Source organism: Aethalodelphis obliquidens, unplaced genomic scaffold (genome assembly GCF_003676395.1).
Source record: "Aethalodelphis obliquidens isolate GAN/ISIS:26980383/991018 unplaced genomic scaffold, ASM367639v1 scaffold102, whole genome shotgun sequence".
Classification (NCBI taxonomy): Eukaryota; Metazoa; Chordata; class Mammalia; order Artiodactyla; family Delphinidae; genus Aethalodelphis; species Aethalodelphis obliquidens.
In genome coordinates, this window is record NW_020838046.1 from 797,887 (window position 1) to 817,044 (window position 19,158).

General features: G+C 44.2%; 1 protein-coding gene across 5 annotated transcripts; it reads left to right on the plus strand.

Moving 5' to 3' along the window:
• The first annotated feature begins 1,006 nt into the window (after nucleotides 1–1,006).
• MRNIP (MRN complex interacting protein) lies at nucleotides 1,007–19,145 on the plus strand. Of its 5 annotated transcripts, none has more exons than XM_027096452.1 (8): nucleotides 1,007–1,360; nucleotides 3,631–3,690; nucleotides 9,623–9,711; nucleotides 13,898–13,973; nucleotides 15,236–15,390; nucleotides 16,680–16,767; nucleotides 17,042–17,143; nucleotides 18,491–19,145. In XM_027096452.1, the coding sequence occupies exons 1-8, from the start codon at nucleotides 1,352–1,354 to the stop codon at nucleotides 18,974–18,976; spliced, it is 1,065 nt and encodes a 354-aa protein (XP_026952253.1). In that variant the 5' UTR covers nucleotides 1,007–1,351; the 3' UTR covers nucleotides 18,977–19,145. The 5 variants fall into 5 exon arrangements, with proteins under 5 accessions (XP_026952253.1, XP_026952255.1, XP_026952252.1 ...); XM_027096451.1 differs by lacking the exon at nucleotides 1,007–1,360 and adding an exon at nucleotides 1,440–1,581; XM_027096454.1 differs by lacking the exons at nucleotides 1,007–1,360; nucleotides 17,042–17,143 and adding an exon at nucleotides 1,434–1,581.
• Nucleotides 19,146–19,158: the final 13 nt, after the last annotated feature.

A 19,158-nucleotide genomic window follows, 5' to 3' on the forward strand; every position in this document is an offset into this window, starting at 1 on the left:
TGCGTTTGGCAGAGACTAAAATGTAGTCAGAAGAGTGGGAAGGCCTTATGGTGAAAGCAAGGGAAGGCTTCAGGTGTGCTCTGATTAGAGGCTGCTAGTGGGGAAACAGGCTGGCTAACCTGAAGCAGGATGTTTTCTGTAATTGGTTTGGGGAGCATAATTGGCATTCTCTTGGTTGGTCCTGAGATGAAGTGGGGAGGTGCAAAAAAGGAGGGCAACTGGCAGTCATTGCCCAAGTCCTGACTGCTGCAGAAGTTGTGGTTTGGGGGGTGATGAGGGAGTCTGGTCACTCTCTGCATATTCAGTCTCAAACATAATTTTTTAAATTAATTTGGTTTTTTCTAATATATGCTATTGTGCAAAATTTGGAAAATATTAAAAATTTTAAACCATTTATAACCCTTGCCCGTGCACATCTGGAAATAAATAATGCCTGGTTTTACCTAACTGATATCATGTACACTTTGTAACCTCCTTGCTTCCCAACAATACACATGCCAGCATTTTCACTCCAAACTCTTTGTAATGGACCTGCATAATGGTCCATTCTTTAGAATACTTATTTCCATTTTTTCCTGTTATACTTCAGTTAACACTACTGCATAAACAATAAATCTGCGTGATTCAGATTATTAAGATAGCGATAACTGCCAGATTGTTTTTTCCTTTTACCGTTCTGTCAGCATCCTTGTCAGGATTGGGCGTTTTAAATTTTCTTTTAACAAGATTATTTATGTTGTCAGGCACGTGGGAATGTCTTGGCGGGCTGGCGTTAAGGTGAGGTTGGGACATGAGGGGTGCAATATTTTTCCTCTATGCCCAGACTGGGACTTGGGCTCCACCTTTTAGAGTGGGTCTTCCTCGGGACTGCAGTAAGGACTGATTTCATTTTCAACCGCCAGGCGTCTCCGTTTCCCTCTCTGAGAAGCGTAGGGTTGGTGAACTGCCTATTTTCCCAGGATTCTCGGTGCTCCGGCTCAAACGTTAACTAACCACCTCTGACCAGAGGTCCTGAAAATGCCTACCGTGGACCCTAGGGAGTGGGCCCGAGCAGGGAGGCGCCCTCCGGCTCCCTCTCCCCGACTTGAAGAAGCAGAAGAAACTGTGCCAGCAAAGGCCGGACCCCCAGCGGTGGCTGGAGACCCAGCCCTTGCAACTTCAATCTTCCCAGGGAGCGCAGGCAGAAACGCTGGTTTAGATAGAGGCGGGAACTGCTTCGGGCTGAGACAGACAACCAGTGACCTGACGGACGCAAAGCCCAAACAACGCCCGACTCGGCAGCAGTGATACGGCCCGAGTCCTGAGGTCGCCCGGGGTCCCAGCTGACAGCCGACTAACGCTGAGCTTTCCGATGGCCCAAGTGCGCTTTAGGGGCGAAGCTCGAGTGGGCGGGAGTGCAGGGCGCACGCTCTCCAGGGGCGGTGCCTGAGGCCAGAGGGTCCCGAGCGCCTGAAGTGGGCGGAGCCAGGGCGGACAGGGTAACGCGGCGCACGCGCGGCGGCGACAGCCGTCGTAATGGCGCCTCCGCAGCAGGTTCGGGTGTTGCGGTGCTCCTGCTGCCGCCTCTTCCAGGCGCACCAGGTGGGGCCTCTTCCTCCTCAGAGCACGGGGATGGCGGGCAGGACGAGGTGGGGTCGCTGGGGGGCCAGACCTCCTCCCCCAGGCTGGGCGCCGTCTCGTGCGGTTGCGGGGTGTGTCTGGGTCCCGGACAAATCACGATGTCTGTCCTGAGAACTAGGTTTTATTGATGTCGCTTCTCGATAACGTTGTTCTGGGCTTTTTTCGTTTTTTGCTTGGTGGTTGTAAGATTCGCAGAAACCAGCCAATGGTTTCTGCCGAGGCGGCCTCGTGAATTCTATCTGGCCGGTGGTCGGGCACACCAGGTTGAGGGTAGAGGATAGCCTCCTTTATGCAGAGCCTAGCCCCCAAAATGGCTCCTTCTTCATTTAAGTGCAAGGGAAATGATAGTTTTAAAAACTGAGGCACGACTGGGCACCCCTGCTGGCACTCTTTGGCTCTGCCCGTAGTGAGGGCCTCGACGCCTATTCAGAGTGTAAATAATCTCGCGCCTTTAAACAGGATAATCGAAGTTTCTAAAACGTAATGCTTCCCTGACTCAAAACGTAAAATAGGGTATGTCACTTAACCTGTTCTTTCCTGAATCACGTTCTGTCTCCCTGCTTGATGCCGTCAAGGTTGTCATTGTATCCGCTTCTGGTAGTCCCCTGCTAATCTGCTGTGCCCTGAAGAAGGGTAGCATCAAATTGCATACAAAATGTATGTTTAAAAGCCAGTAAGAGGCTGGGTATGCACCTGTAAGTTCGCTGTGACTTTGTAAGGGTCATTTTAGGGGCTTAGAAACTTTTTACTTACTTCATTTTTTTGGTTCTAGGAGTTGAGAATAAATGGGAATCATTTCCACTTTTAAATTATTATATATATAATGTAGTTCGTGTTCTCATGGTCATTTTCAACTCTGAAAAGTGATTTGAAGCCAAGTGGGAAAAGAGGGTTAACAGTTTAATTCCAAGTCGGCTGTGTATCAGGCAGTTTCACACATCTCATTTAATTTCAACAGCTTCTGAATTCTGTATCTTCATTCCCCAGAGCTAGCCAGTTACTGTGTGTCCTTCCAGAGCTTTTATTATTTTTTTAATGCATTTCTTACTTGCATGTGTACCTGTAGAAGAGACACAGTATTTTTATGGTGTTTGAAGGTAGATGCTGAGAAGTAGAATCTTAGGATATACCCACTTAAATTTGTAGTAGATGCTGCTTGTCCTCCTTAGAATCCTTTTAGGTACGTCCCCAAGAGCCCTGGTGGTTTTTGTATTAGGGTCATATTAATCATGTTAATTTTTATGAATCAACCGAGACATCTTTGTGATGTTAAGCATGGCATTTCATTCCATCTCTTAAAACAGTTTTGGTGCCCCTTGATAACATTTTCTTTGTTGCCTTTACAAATGGATTTATTTCTTTAATTATCTCTTCTAAGTAGATGTTTGCTTATAAGCTATATTAATTTTTGAAGATATATTAATTTTCTGCCTAGCCCCTATATTAGATTGTCTTACTGGTTTTAGCAGTTTTTCATTTAGTTATCTTGAGTTTTAAAGAAATAAATCATATCATCCATAAATAAGGATAGTTTTTTTTTTCTTTCCATTTTCATACCTCTTGCTATGTTCTCTTTTCCAATTCCATCAGTTAGTACATCCAGAAAAAAATGGTAAATAATAGTGCAGATCCTTGACTTGTTCTTGACTTTCATGGGAATGCTGGTGGTGATTCTGCAGCTTTAGAGCTAGATGTAAGGCATTTTATTATGTTAAGAGAGAATCCATCTAGTCAGATTTATCAAGAATTGAAATGTCATGGAATTTTTTTTGAGAATCACATATAGTAGAGATCTAATTTGATTTCGTTTCATATGGATAGCCAGTTTTCCAGAAGCGCTTATTAAATAGTCTCTTCTTTTTTCACCTTTATAATATACTAAATTTTCATACATGTGTTGATTTGTTTCTGGACTCTTTATTCTTTTCCACTGATCTCTTTATTATTTCTGATCTAGTTCCACCTGTTTCAAATAATTACTTTAGCTATAATTCTGAAATTTCATTGTAGGTGAAAAAGAGTCTCAAATGGACATGCAAAGCTTGTGGAGAGAAGCAGTCATTTTTGCGGGTGAGTCCCAAGCAGCAAAGTGTCTAATACCCATACCAGGAAGCAGGTGGGACCCAGCCCTGCAGAAACATATTTCTCATGGAACCCAGTGTTCCATTATTGGCTCAAGTTCATTGGATATAGCGCTCCTGCTCCCTAAGATCATCTTCCTTCAGGAAGCGAAATGAATGGAGCAGTGCCTGGAAAGTTACCTTCCTTTTTTTATTCAGTCAGTAAGTATTTACTGAGTAACTTCTGTATGCAGGCATGGGACACAATGGAAGGTAAGACCATGTTGTTAATTGCCTTCACCGATCTGCTGTTGTGGAACAGGATGAGAAACTAAAACACACACATGTAATTTAAAACTAGACTGAGCAAAATGAGAGGAAAGTACAGGGGTCTGTAAGAAGATAACTGAGTAATCAGACCTAACTGGGGATGGGCAGACAGCTGTTGGTAGATGCAGGGGTGTGAGAGGGGGCAGGCAGGTTGTGAAGGTAGTCAGGAGATGAAAGAGCATGTGGACTGAGGGGAGCATGTTGTAAATGCTCTTATTAGCCCAGTTTTTTCACCCAGCATCACAGTTCTTTTCAAGTCCATACTTACCGACCCACTTGATCTCTAATATCACAGGGTCCTCATTGAGCCCCTTGTTCACCTGCTCCAGCCCTTGATGCCACCTCTCCAGCCTCATCTCATCATTCTCCTCCTTCAGCCATAGGGGCTTTTCCTTCTGACCTTGAAACAATCCAAATCTGCTTCCCTCTTAGGGCCTTTGTGCTCATTGTTGGGGCTTCCCCTAGTTAATCTCATTACCCTGATCAGAAATATAGGCAAGTATGTTTATGTGAGTATTGTCCATCTGAGACTGTAAATTCTATGGGAAGAGAGGGTTTGCCTATTTTACTTATATACCCTTTTTAAAAAAATTGAAGTATAGTTGATTTACAATATTACGTTAGTATCAGGTGTATAGCAAAGTGATTCAGTTATACATATTTTTTTTCTTATTTTCCATTATAGTTTATTATAAGAAATTGAATGTAGTTCCCTGTGCTATACAGTAAATCCTGTTGTTAATCTATTTTATATAGTGTGTATCTGTTAATCCCATACTCCTAATTTATTCCTCTCTCCCTCTTCCCCTTTTGGTAACCATAAGTTTATTTTCTATGTCTGTGTGTTTCTTTCTGTTTTGTAAATAAATTCACTTGTATTATTTTTTTAGATTCCACATATAAGTGATATCATATAATATTTGTCTTTGTCTGACTTGCTTCACTTAATACGATACACTCTGGGTCCATCCTTGTTGTTGCAAATGGCAATTATTTCATTCTTTTTTATGACTAATATTCCATTATATATATGTGTGTGTGTGTGTGTGTGTGTGTGTGTATACACACACACACATACATACCCCCCATATCTTCTTTATCCACTCATCTGTTGATGGACACTTATATACCCTTTTTTGTATGTTTTGCTGATGTACTCTTGGCACCTAGCACAGTGCCTGTCACATAGTCAGTGCTTGCTCAAGTAATGTTTGTTGAATGAGTTAAGTGACAAACCCCACACTGATGGGCATTTAGGTTGATTTTAGTTTTCATTGTTATGAACAACTCTGCAATGAAGCTTCTTACAAATACCTCTTTCTTCACTTGACCAATTATTTCCTTAGGACGAATTCCTAGAAGTTAAATCAGAGGAATTCTTTTGACCAAGGTTCTTTTAGTTGCAAATAATAGGAAAAAAACACTTCAGCAAAATTTAAAATGTACTGGCAAGGTAATGGGGTATCTTGGGGGGATCCAAGGAAGAAGCTTCATTCTTGACCCCTTGAAGAACCAACCCCAAGAACTGAAAAGCTGCCAACAACACAAGCATCATCTTTTCCCTCCCTTCTCCTCCCTTCACCCAGTTTCTCCCTATACCTTCCTCCCTCTCTCCCTATCTCCTCTCCTTCCCTTCCTCTCTGTTCCCAGTTCAAAGTAACATACTCCACTCACAGACCACAGAATCTCATTTCAAACCAACTGGAATAGCTGAGTCCCAATTATAAACTCCTGGGAGAAACAATCTGGTTGACCTGTTGATTCAGATGTCCATCACTGGTCCAGTCAGTTGGGATGGGTGGGAGTGGGGACAATTTGGTCATCTGTCAGTAAGTGTAGCTGCTGAGGCCTACCTTGAGATTGGGTCTCAGAAGGCAGGGGCTGGCTCATAGCTAGTGACTTCTGCTTGTTTTAGATGTCAGCATGTATTTCTGAATTCCTGAGGAAGCTTTGCCTTCCTCTCAGCACCCCCATGCTTGTGCAGTGGTATATGGCTTATGACTGACTAGGCCACAGTAATGAACAGACACCAAAATTGTGGTGGCTTAACGCAATAGAAGTTGTTTCTCTTGCTCTTGTAACACTCCTGGGAGAGATTGAGATCAGCAGGACAGCTGTCCTTGGTATGGTCATCCGGGGACCGAGGCACCTGTAATCTTGAGGTTCTGTTATTCCCTGAGGCTTGTCTCCCACTGCCTCTTGCCCCGCAAAGGAGCAAGATCAGGGAGGAGCTACCCAGGAAGGATCTGGAAGTGGCTTACATTCCACTGGGAAGAACCTAGTCTCATGGCCACACCTGACTGCAAGGAAGACTGGAAAATGTAGTCTAGTCTGCTCCCAGATGAGGGGAGAATGCATTTCAGTATTCAGGCAGCAGTCTCTGCTATGCAGGAGAGCATGCACCCTACCAGTTATGCCAGATATAAGTTGTCAGTCATTTTAGAATTTTGTTTTTCAATTTATTGTGTGGACGTATAGTTGAGTTACAATGTTGTGCTAATTTCTGTTGCACAGCAAAGTGATTCAGTTTTTTATTTACATATATGTGTGTGTGTATATACACACACACACACACACACACATCCTTTTTCATATTTTTTTCCATTATGGTTTATCACAGAATATTGAACGTAGTTCCCTATGCTATACAGTAGGGCCTTGTTGTTTATCCATTCTATATATAATAGTTTGCATCGCTAATCCCAAACTCCCAATCCATCCCTCCCCCAGCCCACTCCCTCTTGGCAACCATAAGTCAGTTATCAGTCTTTTTAAACTTTGCCTTTCCCCTCTCCAGTTCCTTTCCTCCCATTCTCACTTGAACTTTCCCCAGACGGGATTTCACTCCCCACCAGTCCGCTAAAATTGCTCATGTCAAAGTCAGCAGTGGTCTCTATGTTGCTAAAAATAATGGTTGGTTCTCAGTCCTCAAGTGACTTGACTTATTGGTGGCATTTGTCAGAGTTTGTCACTTCCTCCTCCTTGAAGCATTGTCTTCACTTGGACTTCTAGTCATCCTGCTCCTGGTTTTCCTCCTGTCTTCCTAGCTGGTTTCAGTCCTCTTTGCTAGTTTTTTCCCATCTCCTCACCTTCTAAACCTTAGAGTGCTCTGGCACTCAGTTTTTGGACCTCTTGTCTAGCTACACTCATTCCCTTGGTCGTCTGAGATGAGACAATCTGACAATTCTCAAATGTCCATCTCAGACCCCAGACCTGCCCCTGAACTTGTGTATGCTTCCAACCAACCGCTCTCCTGGATATCTAAGAGGCATCCCAAACCTGTATCCCAAAACGAAGCCCTCACCTTACCCTCACCAACCTGCTCTTCCCACAGTCATCCCCAACTCTTAAGTGCCAAGTCCCTCTTTCTAGTTGTTTGGGCTAAAAACCTTGAACTCATCCCTGACTTCTCTTTTTCTTTTACACTCTTCATCTGATCCATCAGCAAATTTTGTCAGCCCTACCTTCAGGATATACCCAGACTGTGCCCACTTGCTACCACAGTGGTCTGAGTTGCCTCAGTATTTGCTGCAACCTCCTGACTGGTCACCTGCTTCTGCCATACAGTCTTAGCACCACAGCTGCAGGGTCCTACTGAAACATATGTAAGATCATGTCAGACCTTCCAGGTTAGAGCAACATTCATGCTCCTACAGACAGGGCCAGGTTGGGGCAGGGGGCCCCTTTTCAAAAGCAGGAAAAAAAAATGCTATTAAAGGTACTAGAATATTAAGCTTTTCCTTTCTTTCATGGTCTCCTGACTTTTCCTGATGTCTTTTATTTACTGGTTTTAAAATTTACTATTTAATATCTTCCTGTGTCAAGAAAAACTAACATTTAAAATTGTGCAACACCATTTATATTGTGCAACACCAGTTATAAATGCAAAGAGCATTTAGTACATATGTGGAACATATGCAGAATAATATAAGAGCATTTGGTGTATACGTAGAATCATCAGAATTGCACAATTTGTATTTTGTAGCTCATACATGCCTACATATTTCATTCCTACCAGAACAGTGGAGATGTTGCACAAAATTAACTATTTTTACTTCACTGCTTGATACACGCACATTCTACCCATACTGTCAACCTTTAGCTCACTGATGAGTAAGGAATACTGAGAGGAAAAGGAACTGGGAAAGATTGCCCTATCTTTCACTTTTTTTTCTGTGTTATTATTTTCAGCATAGGCTATTCCAGGGAGGTAACAGGAGTAAGAAAAGATATGACACGTTTCCTTGGTTGTTCATGTTTTTTCGAATACCCTTGCCTCCTTTCTGCAACTGAAGCAAGTTCTGATTCCAGTGGAAAGCCTGGCCTCTCAGGCTGAGGTTGCCCCCCACGTACTTTTGTTGTACTTTACTTTGTGTTGCTGTAAAGAAAGTTCTAATGAGGAAAAAATAAGTAATAAATGTTCTCTTTTTGGGAAAAAAAAAAGACTTGTACACACCGTCTGAACTTGGAGTCTCACTGAACTCCCACACCTTGTGAGTTCACTGCAATTCTGTGCTCCTCAGTCATCAGGCATGCTGTATGTAAAAGCAGTGACGAGAAACAGTGGACACATTTGGTGTCCACGACTCACAAACATGCTTCATTATATCATCAGACTTTACTTACACAATACAAGTTCAATGATTATTAAGAATTTCAAGATGGAGACAGCAGAGCAGATCTCATGCCTATAAGGCTGACTCTGCCTGTAACGGGGCCTACACTCTCAAACCTCATCTCCTACCATCTTCTCCCTAGGCCATTCAGCTCCAGCCACTTGGCCTCCTCACCGTTCCTCCAAAATGCCAGGCTCAGGGTCTTTGCACTCCTTTCCGTTTCATTGCTTCTGCTGAATGTTCTTCCCATATATATCTACATGGCTTGTTTCTGCCTATCTTCCTATTTTGTGCTCAGATGTCACCCTCTCAGTGATCCACTCCTTGACTTCTTGAACACACATATAAAATTGTCTACTGTGTCCACACTCTGCCCCACCCCGCTTCATTGCCTTACTTTCCTCAGAAGCACTTCTCACCATCTGATGGCCATATAGGTGACTTATGTGCTTATTATCTGTCTATTCTCACTACAGTGTGAGCTCCGTAATGACAGTAGTGTTTGTCCATTCCTGTATTGTGTTGTCCTTACCTAGTTCAGGGCCTGGCACATAATAGGTGCTTAATAAATATTTATTGAACAAATGAGTGACTGCTAAGTGAAAAAATGTATCTCATCTATTTTATATTCTTTTGATTATGAGTGAGTGAGGTGTATCATTTCATATGTTTATTGGCAATTTGCATTACTTCTCTTCTGAATTTCTTATGTTCATTAACCAATTTGTGTGGGATTTTGGGTTGAGTTTAGCTTTGATATATAAAGTTCAGGGTGATGGTGGGCAGCCAGATAGACTGAAACTATTAGTCCCTGAGACTGTTAGTTTGTAAATCACTGCAGAAACAGCAATCATTGTTTGGGTTCCTGCATGGTGCTTTGGGCCTTGCGAAGTACAGTTTTATCCTCCCTGGGTTGCAGCTCTAATGGATCTATTTCTCAGCATTCTATCAACACTTTTTAAACTTGATATTTTTGTTTGTTTGTTTGTTTCTCAGGCTTACGGTGAGGGCTCTGGTGCTGACTGTAGACACCATGTCCAAAAATTAAATCTGCTGCAGGGACAGATTTCAGAGATGTCACTCAGGTATAGTAGTTTGAGGGAGGCATGGTTATCTTGCCCTGTTTTTATCTTGAGTGGATGGTGGAAGTCTATGACGGAGAAATCCCTTAGAGTTCCATGTCTTACAATATGGCAATTAGATATTGAACAATCTTCCCACTGAAATTAATTTAAAATGCCAGCCACAGTTTTTTTTGGGTTTTTTTGTTTTTTGTATTTTTTGCAGTACGCAGGCCTCTCACTCTTGTGGCCTCTCCCGTTGTGGAGCACAGGCTCCAGACGCGCAGGCTCAGCGGCCATGGCTCACGGGCCCAGCCGCTCCGCAGCATGTGGGATCCTCCCAGACAGGGGCACAAACCTGTGTCCCCTGCATCAGCAGGCGGACTGTCAGCCACTGCGCCACCAGGGAAGCCCCCAGCCACAATATTTTAAGTGCACTGAAGAGATGACAAGAAGGTAAGTAACCATCAGAGGCCAAAAATGAAGCAAAAGCCAAAATCCAGAGAATAAGCAGCTGGGCTGCTGAGGCGATTGAAACCTGTTGCCCTTCAGCTTCCATGCATCTGGGAGGGAAGCAGGAGACAAAGACAAAGCCGAGGGTCTGTTTACTGTGGGAAGGTCCATAGGAGACCACCACATAAAGCTGAGTCCCCAAAGGACTACACCCTCAGCATTCAAATGAACTAGAAATGCACCCCCTCCATAGCAGGGACCCAGCCTGTGTTGACCTTGGCACTGACTGAAGAAGGGAAATACTGCTCCAGGATTTTATAAGCACAAGGAATCTGTCACATGGCCTTTAAGCCTTTTACACATGCTGTGTGAAAAGTCTCAAGCTGAGAACTTATTTTTAAATTGTCCCAGGAACAGAGGTAAATGCAGCTCCTTTTTGGAGCAATACATCTTCAACCCAGGTATCAAAGAATTCCTACATATAAAGTTCCAAGGAGCATATACCCAAAGTTAAAAATCATTTAACTTAAGGAAGTATGTCACCATGAGCAAAAGACAGCAGAAATGACAGAAAAGTCAGACCCAAAAAGAGTTCAGAATACATAATATTTCATGTTTAATATATTTAATGAAATTAAAAGAGGGGGGTTGCTAATATGAGGAGCAAGAGACTTTAAAAAATAACTAGTTTTTTAAAAAAACCAAAAAGTTTGTAGAAATGAAAAGTATAGTCATTGAAATTAAAAGTTTAGTGGACCATTAAACAGATCAAGTGCAACTGAAGAGAGAATTAGTGAAATGGAAGACCAATCTGAAGAAATTAATCAACAGTGCAGCAGAGAAAGACAAAAAGGTGGAAAATGTAAGTTCAGAGACATGAAGGATACAGAGAAGAGTTCCAGCAGGAGATAATAAAGAGAAGGGGACAAAGGCAATATTTGCAGGGAAATGAACAGAACATTTTCCAGAATCAAAGGGCTTACATTCTTAGATTAAGGAAACACAGTAAATCCCAAACTAGATGAAAACATTGTGTATGTAGGAAATCCTAATGAGCCTATCTATACAAAAGCTACTAGAACTAATAAGTTAATTTAGTAAGATCACACGGATACATGGTCAACATACAAAACTAAATTTTATTTTTATATAAATGCAGTGAACAGTTGGAAAATAATTTTAAAAATCAAATACCATTTATAATACCATCAAAAAATAAAGGGGCTTCCCTGGTGGCGCAGTGGTTGAGAGTCCACCTGCCAATGCAGGGGACACAGGTTCGTGCCCCGGTCCAGGAAGATCCCACATGCCGCGGAGCGGCTGGGCCCGTGAGCCATGGCCGCTGAGCCTGCACGTCCGGAGCCTGTGCTCCGCAATGGGAGAGGCCACGACAGTGAGAGGCCCGCATACTGCAAGAGAAATAAAAAATAATAAAATAATAAAATGAAATAAAATACATAGGGATAAACATAACCCAAAAATGTGCAAGAAATTTTCAGTAAAAACGATAAAACATTGCTGAGAGAAATTAAAGAAGATCTAAATGAAAAAAATATGACACGTTCATGGATTGGAAAACTCAATATTGTTAAGATGTCAGTTCATCCTAAATTGATCTGTAGAGTCTGCCATTAGGTTCCAATCAAAATTCCAGCAGTTTTGTTTTTTTTTTAAGAAATTGACAAACTGATCCTAAGATTTATATAGAAATGCAATTGCCAAAACAATGCTGATAAAGAACAAAACTGGAGGACTTCTACAGCCTGATTTCAAGATTCACTATAACACTATAGCAATCAAGATGATAGTGTGGTTTTGGTGAAAGACTAGATATATAGATAACATCAGAAGGCAAATGACGGGACTTCCCTGGTGGTCCAGTGGTAAAGAATCCGCCTTATGCAGGGGACATGGGTTCGATCCCTGGTCAGGGAACTAAGATCCCACATGCCGTGGGACAGCTGAGCCTGTGCACCACAACTACTGAGCTCACACGTCTCAACTAGAGAGCCTGTGTGCTGCAAACTACAGAACCCACATGCCCTTGAACCCGCACGCCACAGCTAGAGAAGAGAAAACACGCACACCACAACTAGAGAGAAGCCCACGTGCCACAACTGAGACCCGACACAGCCAAAAATAAATAAATAGATTCAATGAAGGATGAAAAAAAAGGCAAGTGAATAAACAAATAGTGGTATTTCCATACAATAGAATACTACTCAGCAACGCAAACAACATGGGCAAACCTCAAAAACATTGCTAAGTGAAAGAAATCAGACACAAAAGACCACATACTATAGGGATGAGTGGTATTCTGGGGAGGGGGAATCACCTACAAAGGCATATAAGGGAACCTTGGGGTGATGACAATTTTCTATATCTTGCTAATTATATCTCAGTAAATTATTTTTCTATATCTTGATGGGAGTAATAGATTCAAAGATAAAATTTACCAAACTCATCTAATTGTACACTTAAATTGTTACATTTTAGTGTATATTAATTATAAATTATACCTCAATAAGTTAATTTTAAAAGACAAAAAAAATCTGCGCTTAGACACAACAACATAATGAAATTGCAGAACATGGAAGATAAAGGGAAGAGTTGAAAAGTAGCTGGAGAGAAGAGAGATCCCCTACACAAGAACAGTAGACACCCAGCTTCTCAGGGGTAACATAGAAGCGAGAAGACAGACCATTAACCTTCATATTGCTTAGAGATGTTCTGGAGTTGATGGAGTTGAGTTCCTGAATCATAGTACGGTGAGCAGAGTTCTGGCTAGTAGCTGGTAGGACACTGCTCAACTGGACATTGGAGTATTGACCATGTGGCACAGTGGGCAGTTCATATGCGTGATCTTATTTCATCTTCCTCATCACCCTGTGAGGATAATTGGCTTCTGTTTACAGAGGAAGAAACTGAAGTAGAGGTGCCCACATTTGGTAGAGTTGGGGTTCTCATTGTAGTTCTCTAGAGAGAGCTCCAATCTGATCGTGTGATGTAACAACCCTGTCTGACATGGGTGGATGTGGCTTTGGCGCTAACCTTCAGTCCTTGCACTATGAATGTTTTCACTGGCCATCCAGCCCTACTCGAGGCTGCAAAGGTTCCAGCTGCTCACTCTGCTTTATGTGGTAAAAGAGCCCTGCTGTCCCTGGGAGGCTGGATGAAGTCACTATGACACATCAAGCTCAGTAAAATGCCGCCTTTTGTAGTGGTTGAGATATAATACAACTGTAAAGACACTCATATGACCCTATGCAATGGGGACATCTCCATTGCTAATGGGAGGGACTCTGTGCTATCAGAGTTCAGCTGACATTAGTCTCTGTGTTCAGGCACTGAGCAGGGCACATGCACACGTATTGTCTTATTTATCTTCACAGTGACCCTTGCAATATTATCCCCATTTGTAAATAAGGAAACTGGGATACAGTGATATACCCAGAATCACAGTCAGTGACAGCCAGTCATTGGCAAAGCCATGATGCAAACTCTGGTCCTCTGGGTTAAGAGTGCCACTTCTGCCCTGTGTCACTTTTCCTCTTGCTCCAAGTAACAGATGGTCCCTCTGCCTGCTGAACTGCTGGAAGATTACCAAATCACATCAAAACAACAGAGATAAGTTCTAAGTTCCCCTAAACAGGCTTTGATATCAGCATCAAGTTCGTGCATCTTGCTGTTCCCATCTTCATTGTCCTTCATCTTCCTGGTCATTTTACAAAAGACAACTGTACAATCTTTCCCTAAGGTCTCTGGAAGAATCCATAAATGCCGATGAGGAGGAAAATGCACGTCCTCGGCAGGCTGTGCCTGCAATCCTGCAGGTAAGCCAGCAGCACCATCTCGGCCCAGATGCCTGAGCCGGCTGTGTCACAGAGGGGGGTTCCATTTATTCATTCATTCCTCATTTCTTCAGCAGACGCTTGTTGATGTTACCGAATGATGAGCACTTGGCTTAAAGCTACAGGGAACTCAAAAATGAATAAACCTGTCCCTTTCATATGTGTGGAGGCAGCAGTGTAAAATAATTACAATACTGTGAAAAGAGCTTTTTCTTCTGGCTGCTTGGTGAATTCTTCTGAACTTAGCTTGAACTTCACCTCCTTGTGCTTCTCCCCTTGTCCCACAGCACTCTCAGCACACTTGTGGTAGGGAAGGCATGCTGTTGTAAAGTGCCTGGGTTTCCATGTTCCCTTTCTCCAGACTGAGCCCCACAGCAGGGCTCACATCCAGTTGTTCATTCCCAGGGCCTGGTTAAAGTAGGTACTCAAACAGTGTTTGGATGGGCAGTGCATGTAAGAGCTTGAGTGACTGGGTAGGTTACGCCATTGGTACATCCAAGATGCCATGGGTACGTGGAACACTGTGTCCTGCCAGGGACGGGGGGAGTGGGAACAACTGACAGGCTCCCTGGCAGAGGCCCACCTCTGCTCACAGAATCACACTGGCAACGCCCGCTTTCCAGGTGCTCTTCATATTTTTATTATATCAATAAATAGGGGAGATGCTCGTAAGCACACTAACACATCAGCTCTTGCATATTTGGGTCTATACTTCCAGTTTCTTTACTTACAGACTTAATCTTTCATCATTCCTTCTGTAAGAAACACTTGTTTGCATCCTGGAATTTTCACTTACATCATATCTTCTATGTTGCTATATAGCTTTCAATTCTTTTCATTTCTAAAAAGTACCTACAGAATATAGTGGATATGGCAATATTTATTCCCTTCTTATTGGGCATTTAGGATGTTCGCAAACTTTTGCTACTGTAAATATTTGCTATTATTTGTAACACTTTGAACATCTTTATGCCTTTGTCTTCATTTGTAACTACTGGGCCAGGGAGTGTGGACATTTGCAAAGTTCTTGGTAAAGTTCTTGTGACCTGCAGCTTTCCCAAAGTGTGTGCCAGTGTGCTCCAGTCAAGATATCTGTCTCCCATTACCTTCCAATCAAATTCCTTTGCTGGTGACGGTGTAGACATGGGTCCTGAGGCCCTTAGGCCTCAGAGTTGCACTGGAGATTTTCAGTAAAGGTGTCTGCTTTCCAACTCTGAGAATAAACTTACTTCCCAATCCTGTAGGAAAAACTCCAGCCCTCAAAGAACCGCTGGCTGAAGTATCTGGAAAGGGACTCCAAAGAACAGCTGGAAGAAGGAGGAGTGTGTTTCATCAGACAGCCCTCATCCAAGAGAGAGAAGCCAGACCCTCCCTTCAGTACAGGCCTGCCTAGAAAAAGGTGCCAAGCTAGTAGCTAATCCAGCCCTCACCCATGCCCACCTTGCTGACCTGCGGTTGGGGGTACTGACAAGCAGCTTCCTGTGGTCAGCAGGAAGCCTGAGGGATGTGAGCCAGCAGGCGCCATCACCGCAGGCCCTCTGGCGTGGCCAGGTACCAGGTGCAGCCAGTGCAGAGGTGAGGGCTAGGCAGGATTCCAGTGGGGGTGCCTTTTATGATGCTCACTTAATTCTGAACTTCTAGACTGCACTGACCTCAGGGAAGAACTTAAGGGCAAGGTTGAGAAAGTGAAGTGGGGCCAGAGAAGCCGACAGGCCTGGGAACCTTTAGCTAAGAGCAGGAAAGACCTGACTTTCATGGGTCTCTTCTCCAGTCTTAATCTGCATTTCAGTGAGCTTTCTTTTTTTTTTTTTTTTTAAAAAAGATTTATTTATTTATTTTTGGCTGCATCGGGTCTTGGTTGCAGCACTCGGGATCTTCACTGAGGCATGCAGGATCTTTCATTGTGGCACCCGGGCCCTTCATTGTGGTGCACAGGCTTCTCTCTAGTTGTGGCATGTGGGTTTTCTCTTCTTTATTTGCAGCATGCAGGTTTTCTCTCTGTAGTTGTGGCGCGCAGGCTCCAGGGTGTGTGGTCTCTGTAGTTGTGGCGTGCGGGTTCCAGAGTGCATGGGCTCTGTAGTTTGCGGCGTGTGAGCTCAGTACTTGTGGCGTGCGGGCCTACTTGCCCCATGGCACATGGGGTCCTAATTCCCGTGTCCCCTGCATTGGAAGGCGGATTCTTTACCACTGGACCACCAGGGAAGTCCCTCAGTGAGTTTTCTGAGAGACTGCCTCATCTAGATTAGGATGGCTCTTCTAGGGCAGATGCTATTGGGAGGTAGATTCCAGTTCAGAATAAGAACTTTCTAGCAACTGCAAGGTATAGAGCAGAGAAATGGACTGCCTTAGATGTCATTAGACAGCCTGTTGTTGGCAGTGGGACAGAAGCTGAGCAGCCAGTTGGGAAGCTATAAGGGATGGCAAGGTCCCTACCTGTGCTAGGTGTCAGACCAGGTGACCACCAAGTCAGACTAAGGGTCACTGTTCAATGGTAGAACTGGGTTCTTTTTTTTTTTAATTTTTATTGAAATATAGTTGATTTACAATGTTGTGTTAGTTTCAGGTGTACAGCAAAGTGATTCCGTTTATATATATATAGAGAGAGAGAGAGAGAGAGAGAGAGAGAGATTCTTTTCCATTGTAATTACAAGAAAGACTGGATTCTTGACAGCACTTTTCCTCTGCCAGGAAATGGAGCCAGAGCACAGTCCAGCCTCCATGCAGCCCTAATATCCAGGACTCCAGAAACTGTGAGGTCACCTTGAAGTCCCTGAAGGTCAGTGATTGAGGACAGTGTCCCAGTGGCCATTGAGCAGACACAGGATTTTTAAATTGTTTTGTGGACAATTAAAGTATCACACTTACATCCCGTAAAAGCCCAACTTCCCACATGGGTGTCTTGTTTTCTGTGTCTTAAGCCAACTCCTTTCTCTGGCCTGCACTGTTTCCCTGCCACGCTCCTCCTGTCACTGATGTTAACTCGGGGTCAAAAGGGCAGCTTGATGCCTTGGAGGCAATCAAGGTTGACCAGTAGGGCTGTTCTGCATCAGGACCGTTCCCTTCATTCTGCATGGAGTACCGGGTCTTTGTCAGACTGTTCAGCTTGGGACCTGCCCTGGGTTTCTGAGGAACTGTCACCTTCATTTATCCAGGTGAGTTCTTGTGCATTTGAGGCACTCTCTTCACCTAGGACCTGCTCTTGTTCCTGATGCTTCAAACCTAGACCTTCCAGGCCGCAGAATGCAGGTTTTGCTTTATGCCACAGGCACCCAGGCAGAGGAACTCTGCCAGGCATTTGTCACTGCCATGCCCCAACATAGGCCAGGGTCGTCCTGGCCAGCTTCAGACAGTAGTGGAGAGTGCCCGTCCAAAGCCAAGAGGCAGTGATCAAACTCTGGTGTTGCTACTAACTAGCTATGTGACCCCCAGGTAAGGATGTGGCCCTGAATCTCTAAATTATAATGAGTGTGACAGTTACTGATGTACCAGTCCCAGGGCTAAACATTTTTTATGCACTAATTCTTACCACAAGCCTGTTTTGTTTTGAAGGTGAGGAACTAAGACTGGTGAAGGTTCAGTTGAGGTCACAGCAAATCAGTGGCAGAGCTGGCAGTCTCGAATCACTAACAACTGCCCACAGAGCCTCTTCCATACTGCCTGGGGGTGGTGATGCAGGGTCCCTCCTGTCATTGCTTGCAAATTCCTTTGTAGGCAGTGAAATCCAATTTTTTCTCTTTTTTTGAATTTTAGAATTTTTTTATACATCAGGTTCTTATTAGTCATCCATTTTATACACATCAGTGTATAAATGTCAATCCCAATCGCCCAATTCATCACACCACCACCCCACCCCCCGCCACTTTCCCCACTTGGTGTCTATACATTTGTTCTCTACATCTGTGTCTCTGTTTCTGCCCTGCAAACCGGTTCATCTGTACCATTTTTCTAGGAGTGAAACCCAATTTTCAATGCATCCTCGTTTTCTGAGGTAGAAGGGAGAAGCCAGGCCTCTGTCACTGTCATGTCCCCTGGGGTATTCTGTGCAGCCACTTGTACAGCTTCAAAACCCTGAACATCGTTCTAGAGAGACCTTCCCAGCTGCCTGGCAATAAGCACATGGTCTTCCCAGGTGGTCTCTAGGGCCCTTCCTGCTTGCACCCCTCAGGCACTCCCTCACCTGATGCTAAGGTCCCCATGACATACCCTGATTATAGGAAAACATCTTCCTTTTTTGGGAAGCCTGGTCATGGAATTTGGCAGAGGATTTGGAGTGACAGAGAGGGCATTTATTTGCTGTGCTTTGCTAAACCTCAAAATCAAGACATGTCCCTAGCCTGCCAGGCTACAGAATAGTAGACAGCACAGAGCAGAAAGTGTCAACACCCAGAGGTACAGTCAAGGACTAGTACAGGCACAGGACCTCCTCTCCTTGTCCCTTGAGCCTGCTGGGCATTCTTCTGAATGGAGAACATGGCCATCATCTTGTGTTTCCACCTCAGGACCACACTGGCCTGACAGGGAAGGTCAAAGAAGGAAGCAGTCGTGAGGACTGGGACACCAGGGAGCTCGTCGTTCCTCCGGGGGAACCACCGTGTCCTGCCCAGCAGGTCAGGACCGTGTCTCCTAAGTGGGAACAATTTCTTCCGCCACTTGGAAACAGCTCACATTTGGACACGGAGCCCCTGACCCCCCTGCAAAGAGGCCCCAGGCCAGCTCGAGCAGCACGGACTGAGCAGGGGACCCCCAGGACCCAGACCCCAAGGGAAGGCCTCTGCAGGACCCTTGGTGCACTCCAGCTTCCTCAGGCTACACACACTCCCACGCCTGGGCCCAAGAGGCTCTGCGGAAAGACCCCCGAGCAGTCAGGGGGCACAGGCCCTTGGGCAGAGGGTGGGGCCTTGGTCAAAGGGATGCAGGAGCCTTCTTCACTCCTGCGACTATATGACCTCTTTAAAACCGGAGAGGACTTTGATGACCATCTGTGAATTGAAACTAATGTGTTACTAATGTAGACATATTTGTTAAGTGAGCCCTTCTCCACTTGATCTCTGTGCCACTGGAAACAGGGCTCCCCAAGTTTCTTTTAAATAGTAGGACTAAGGATGACTTATGGGAACTACCAAGAACCAACAATAAACATGACTATCAAACAGATCATCTCTCATCT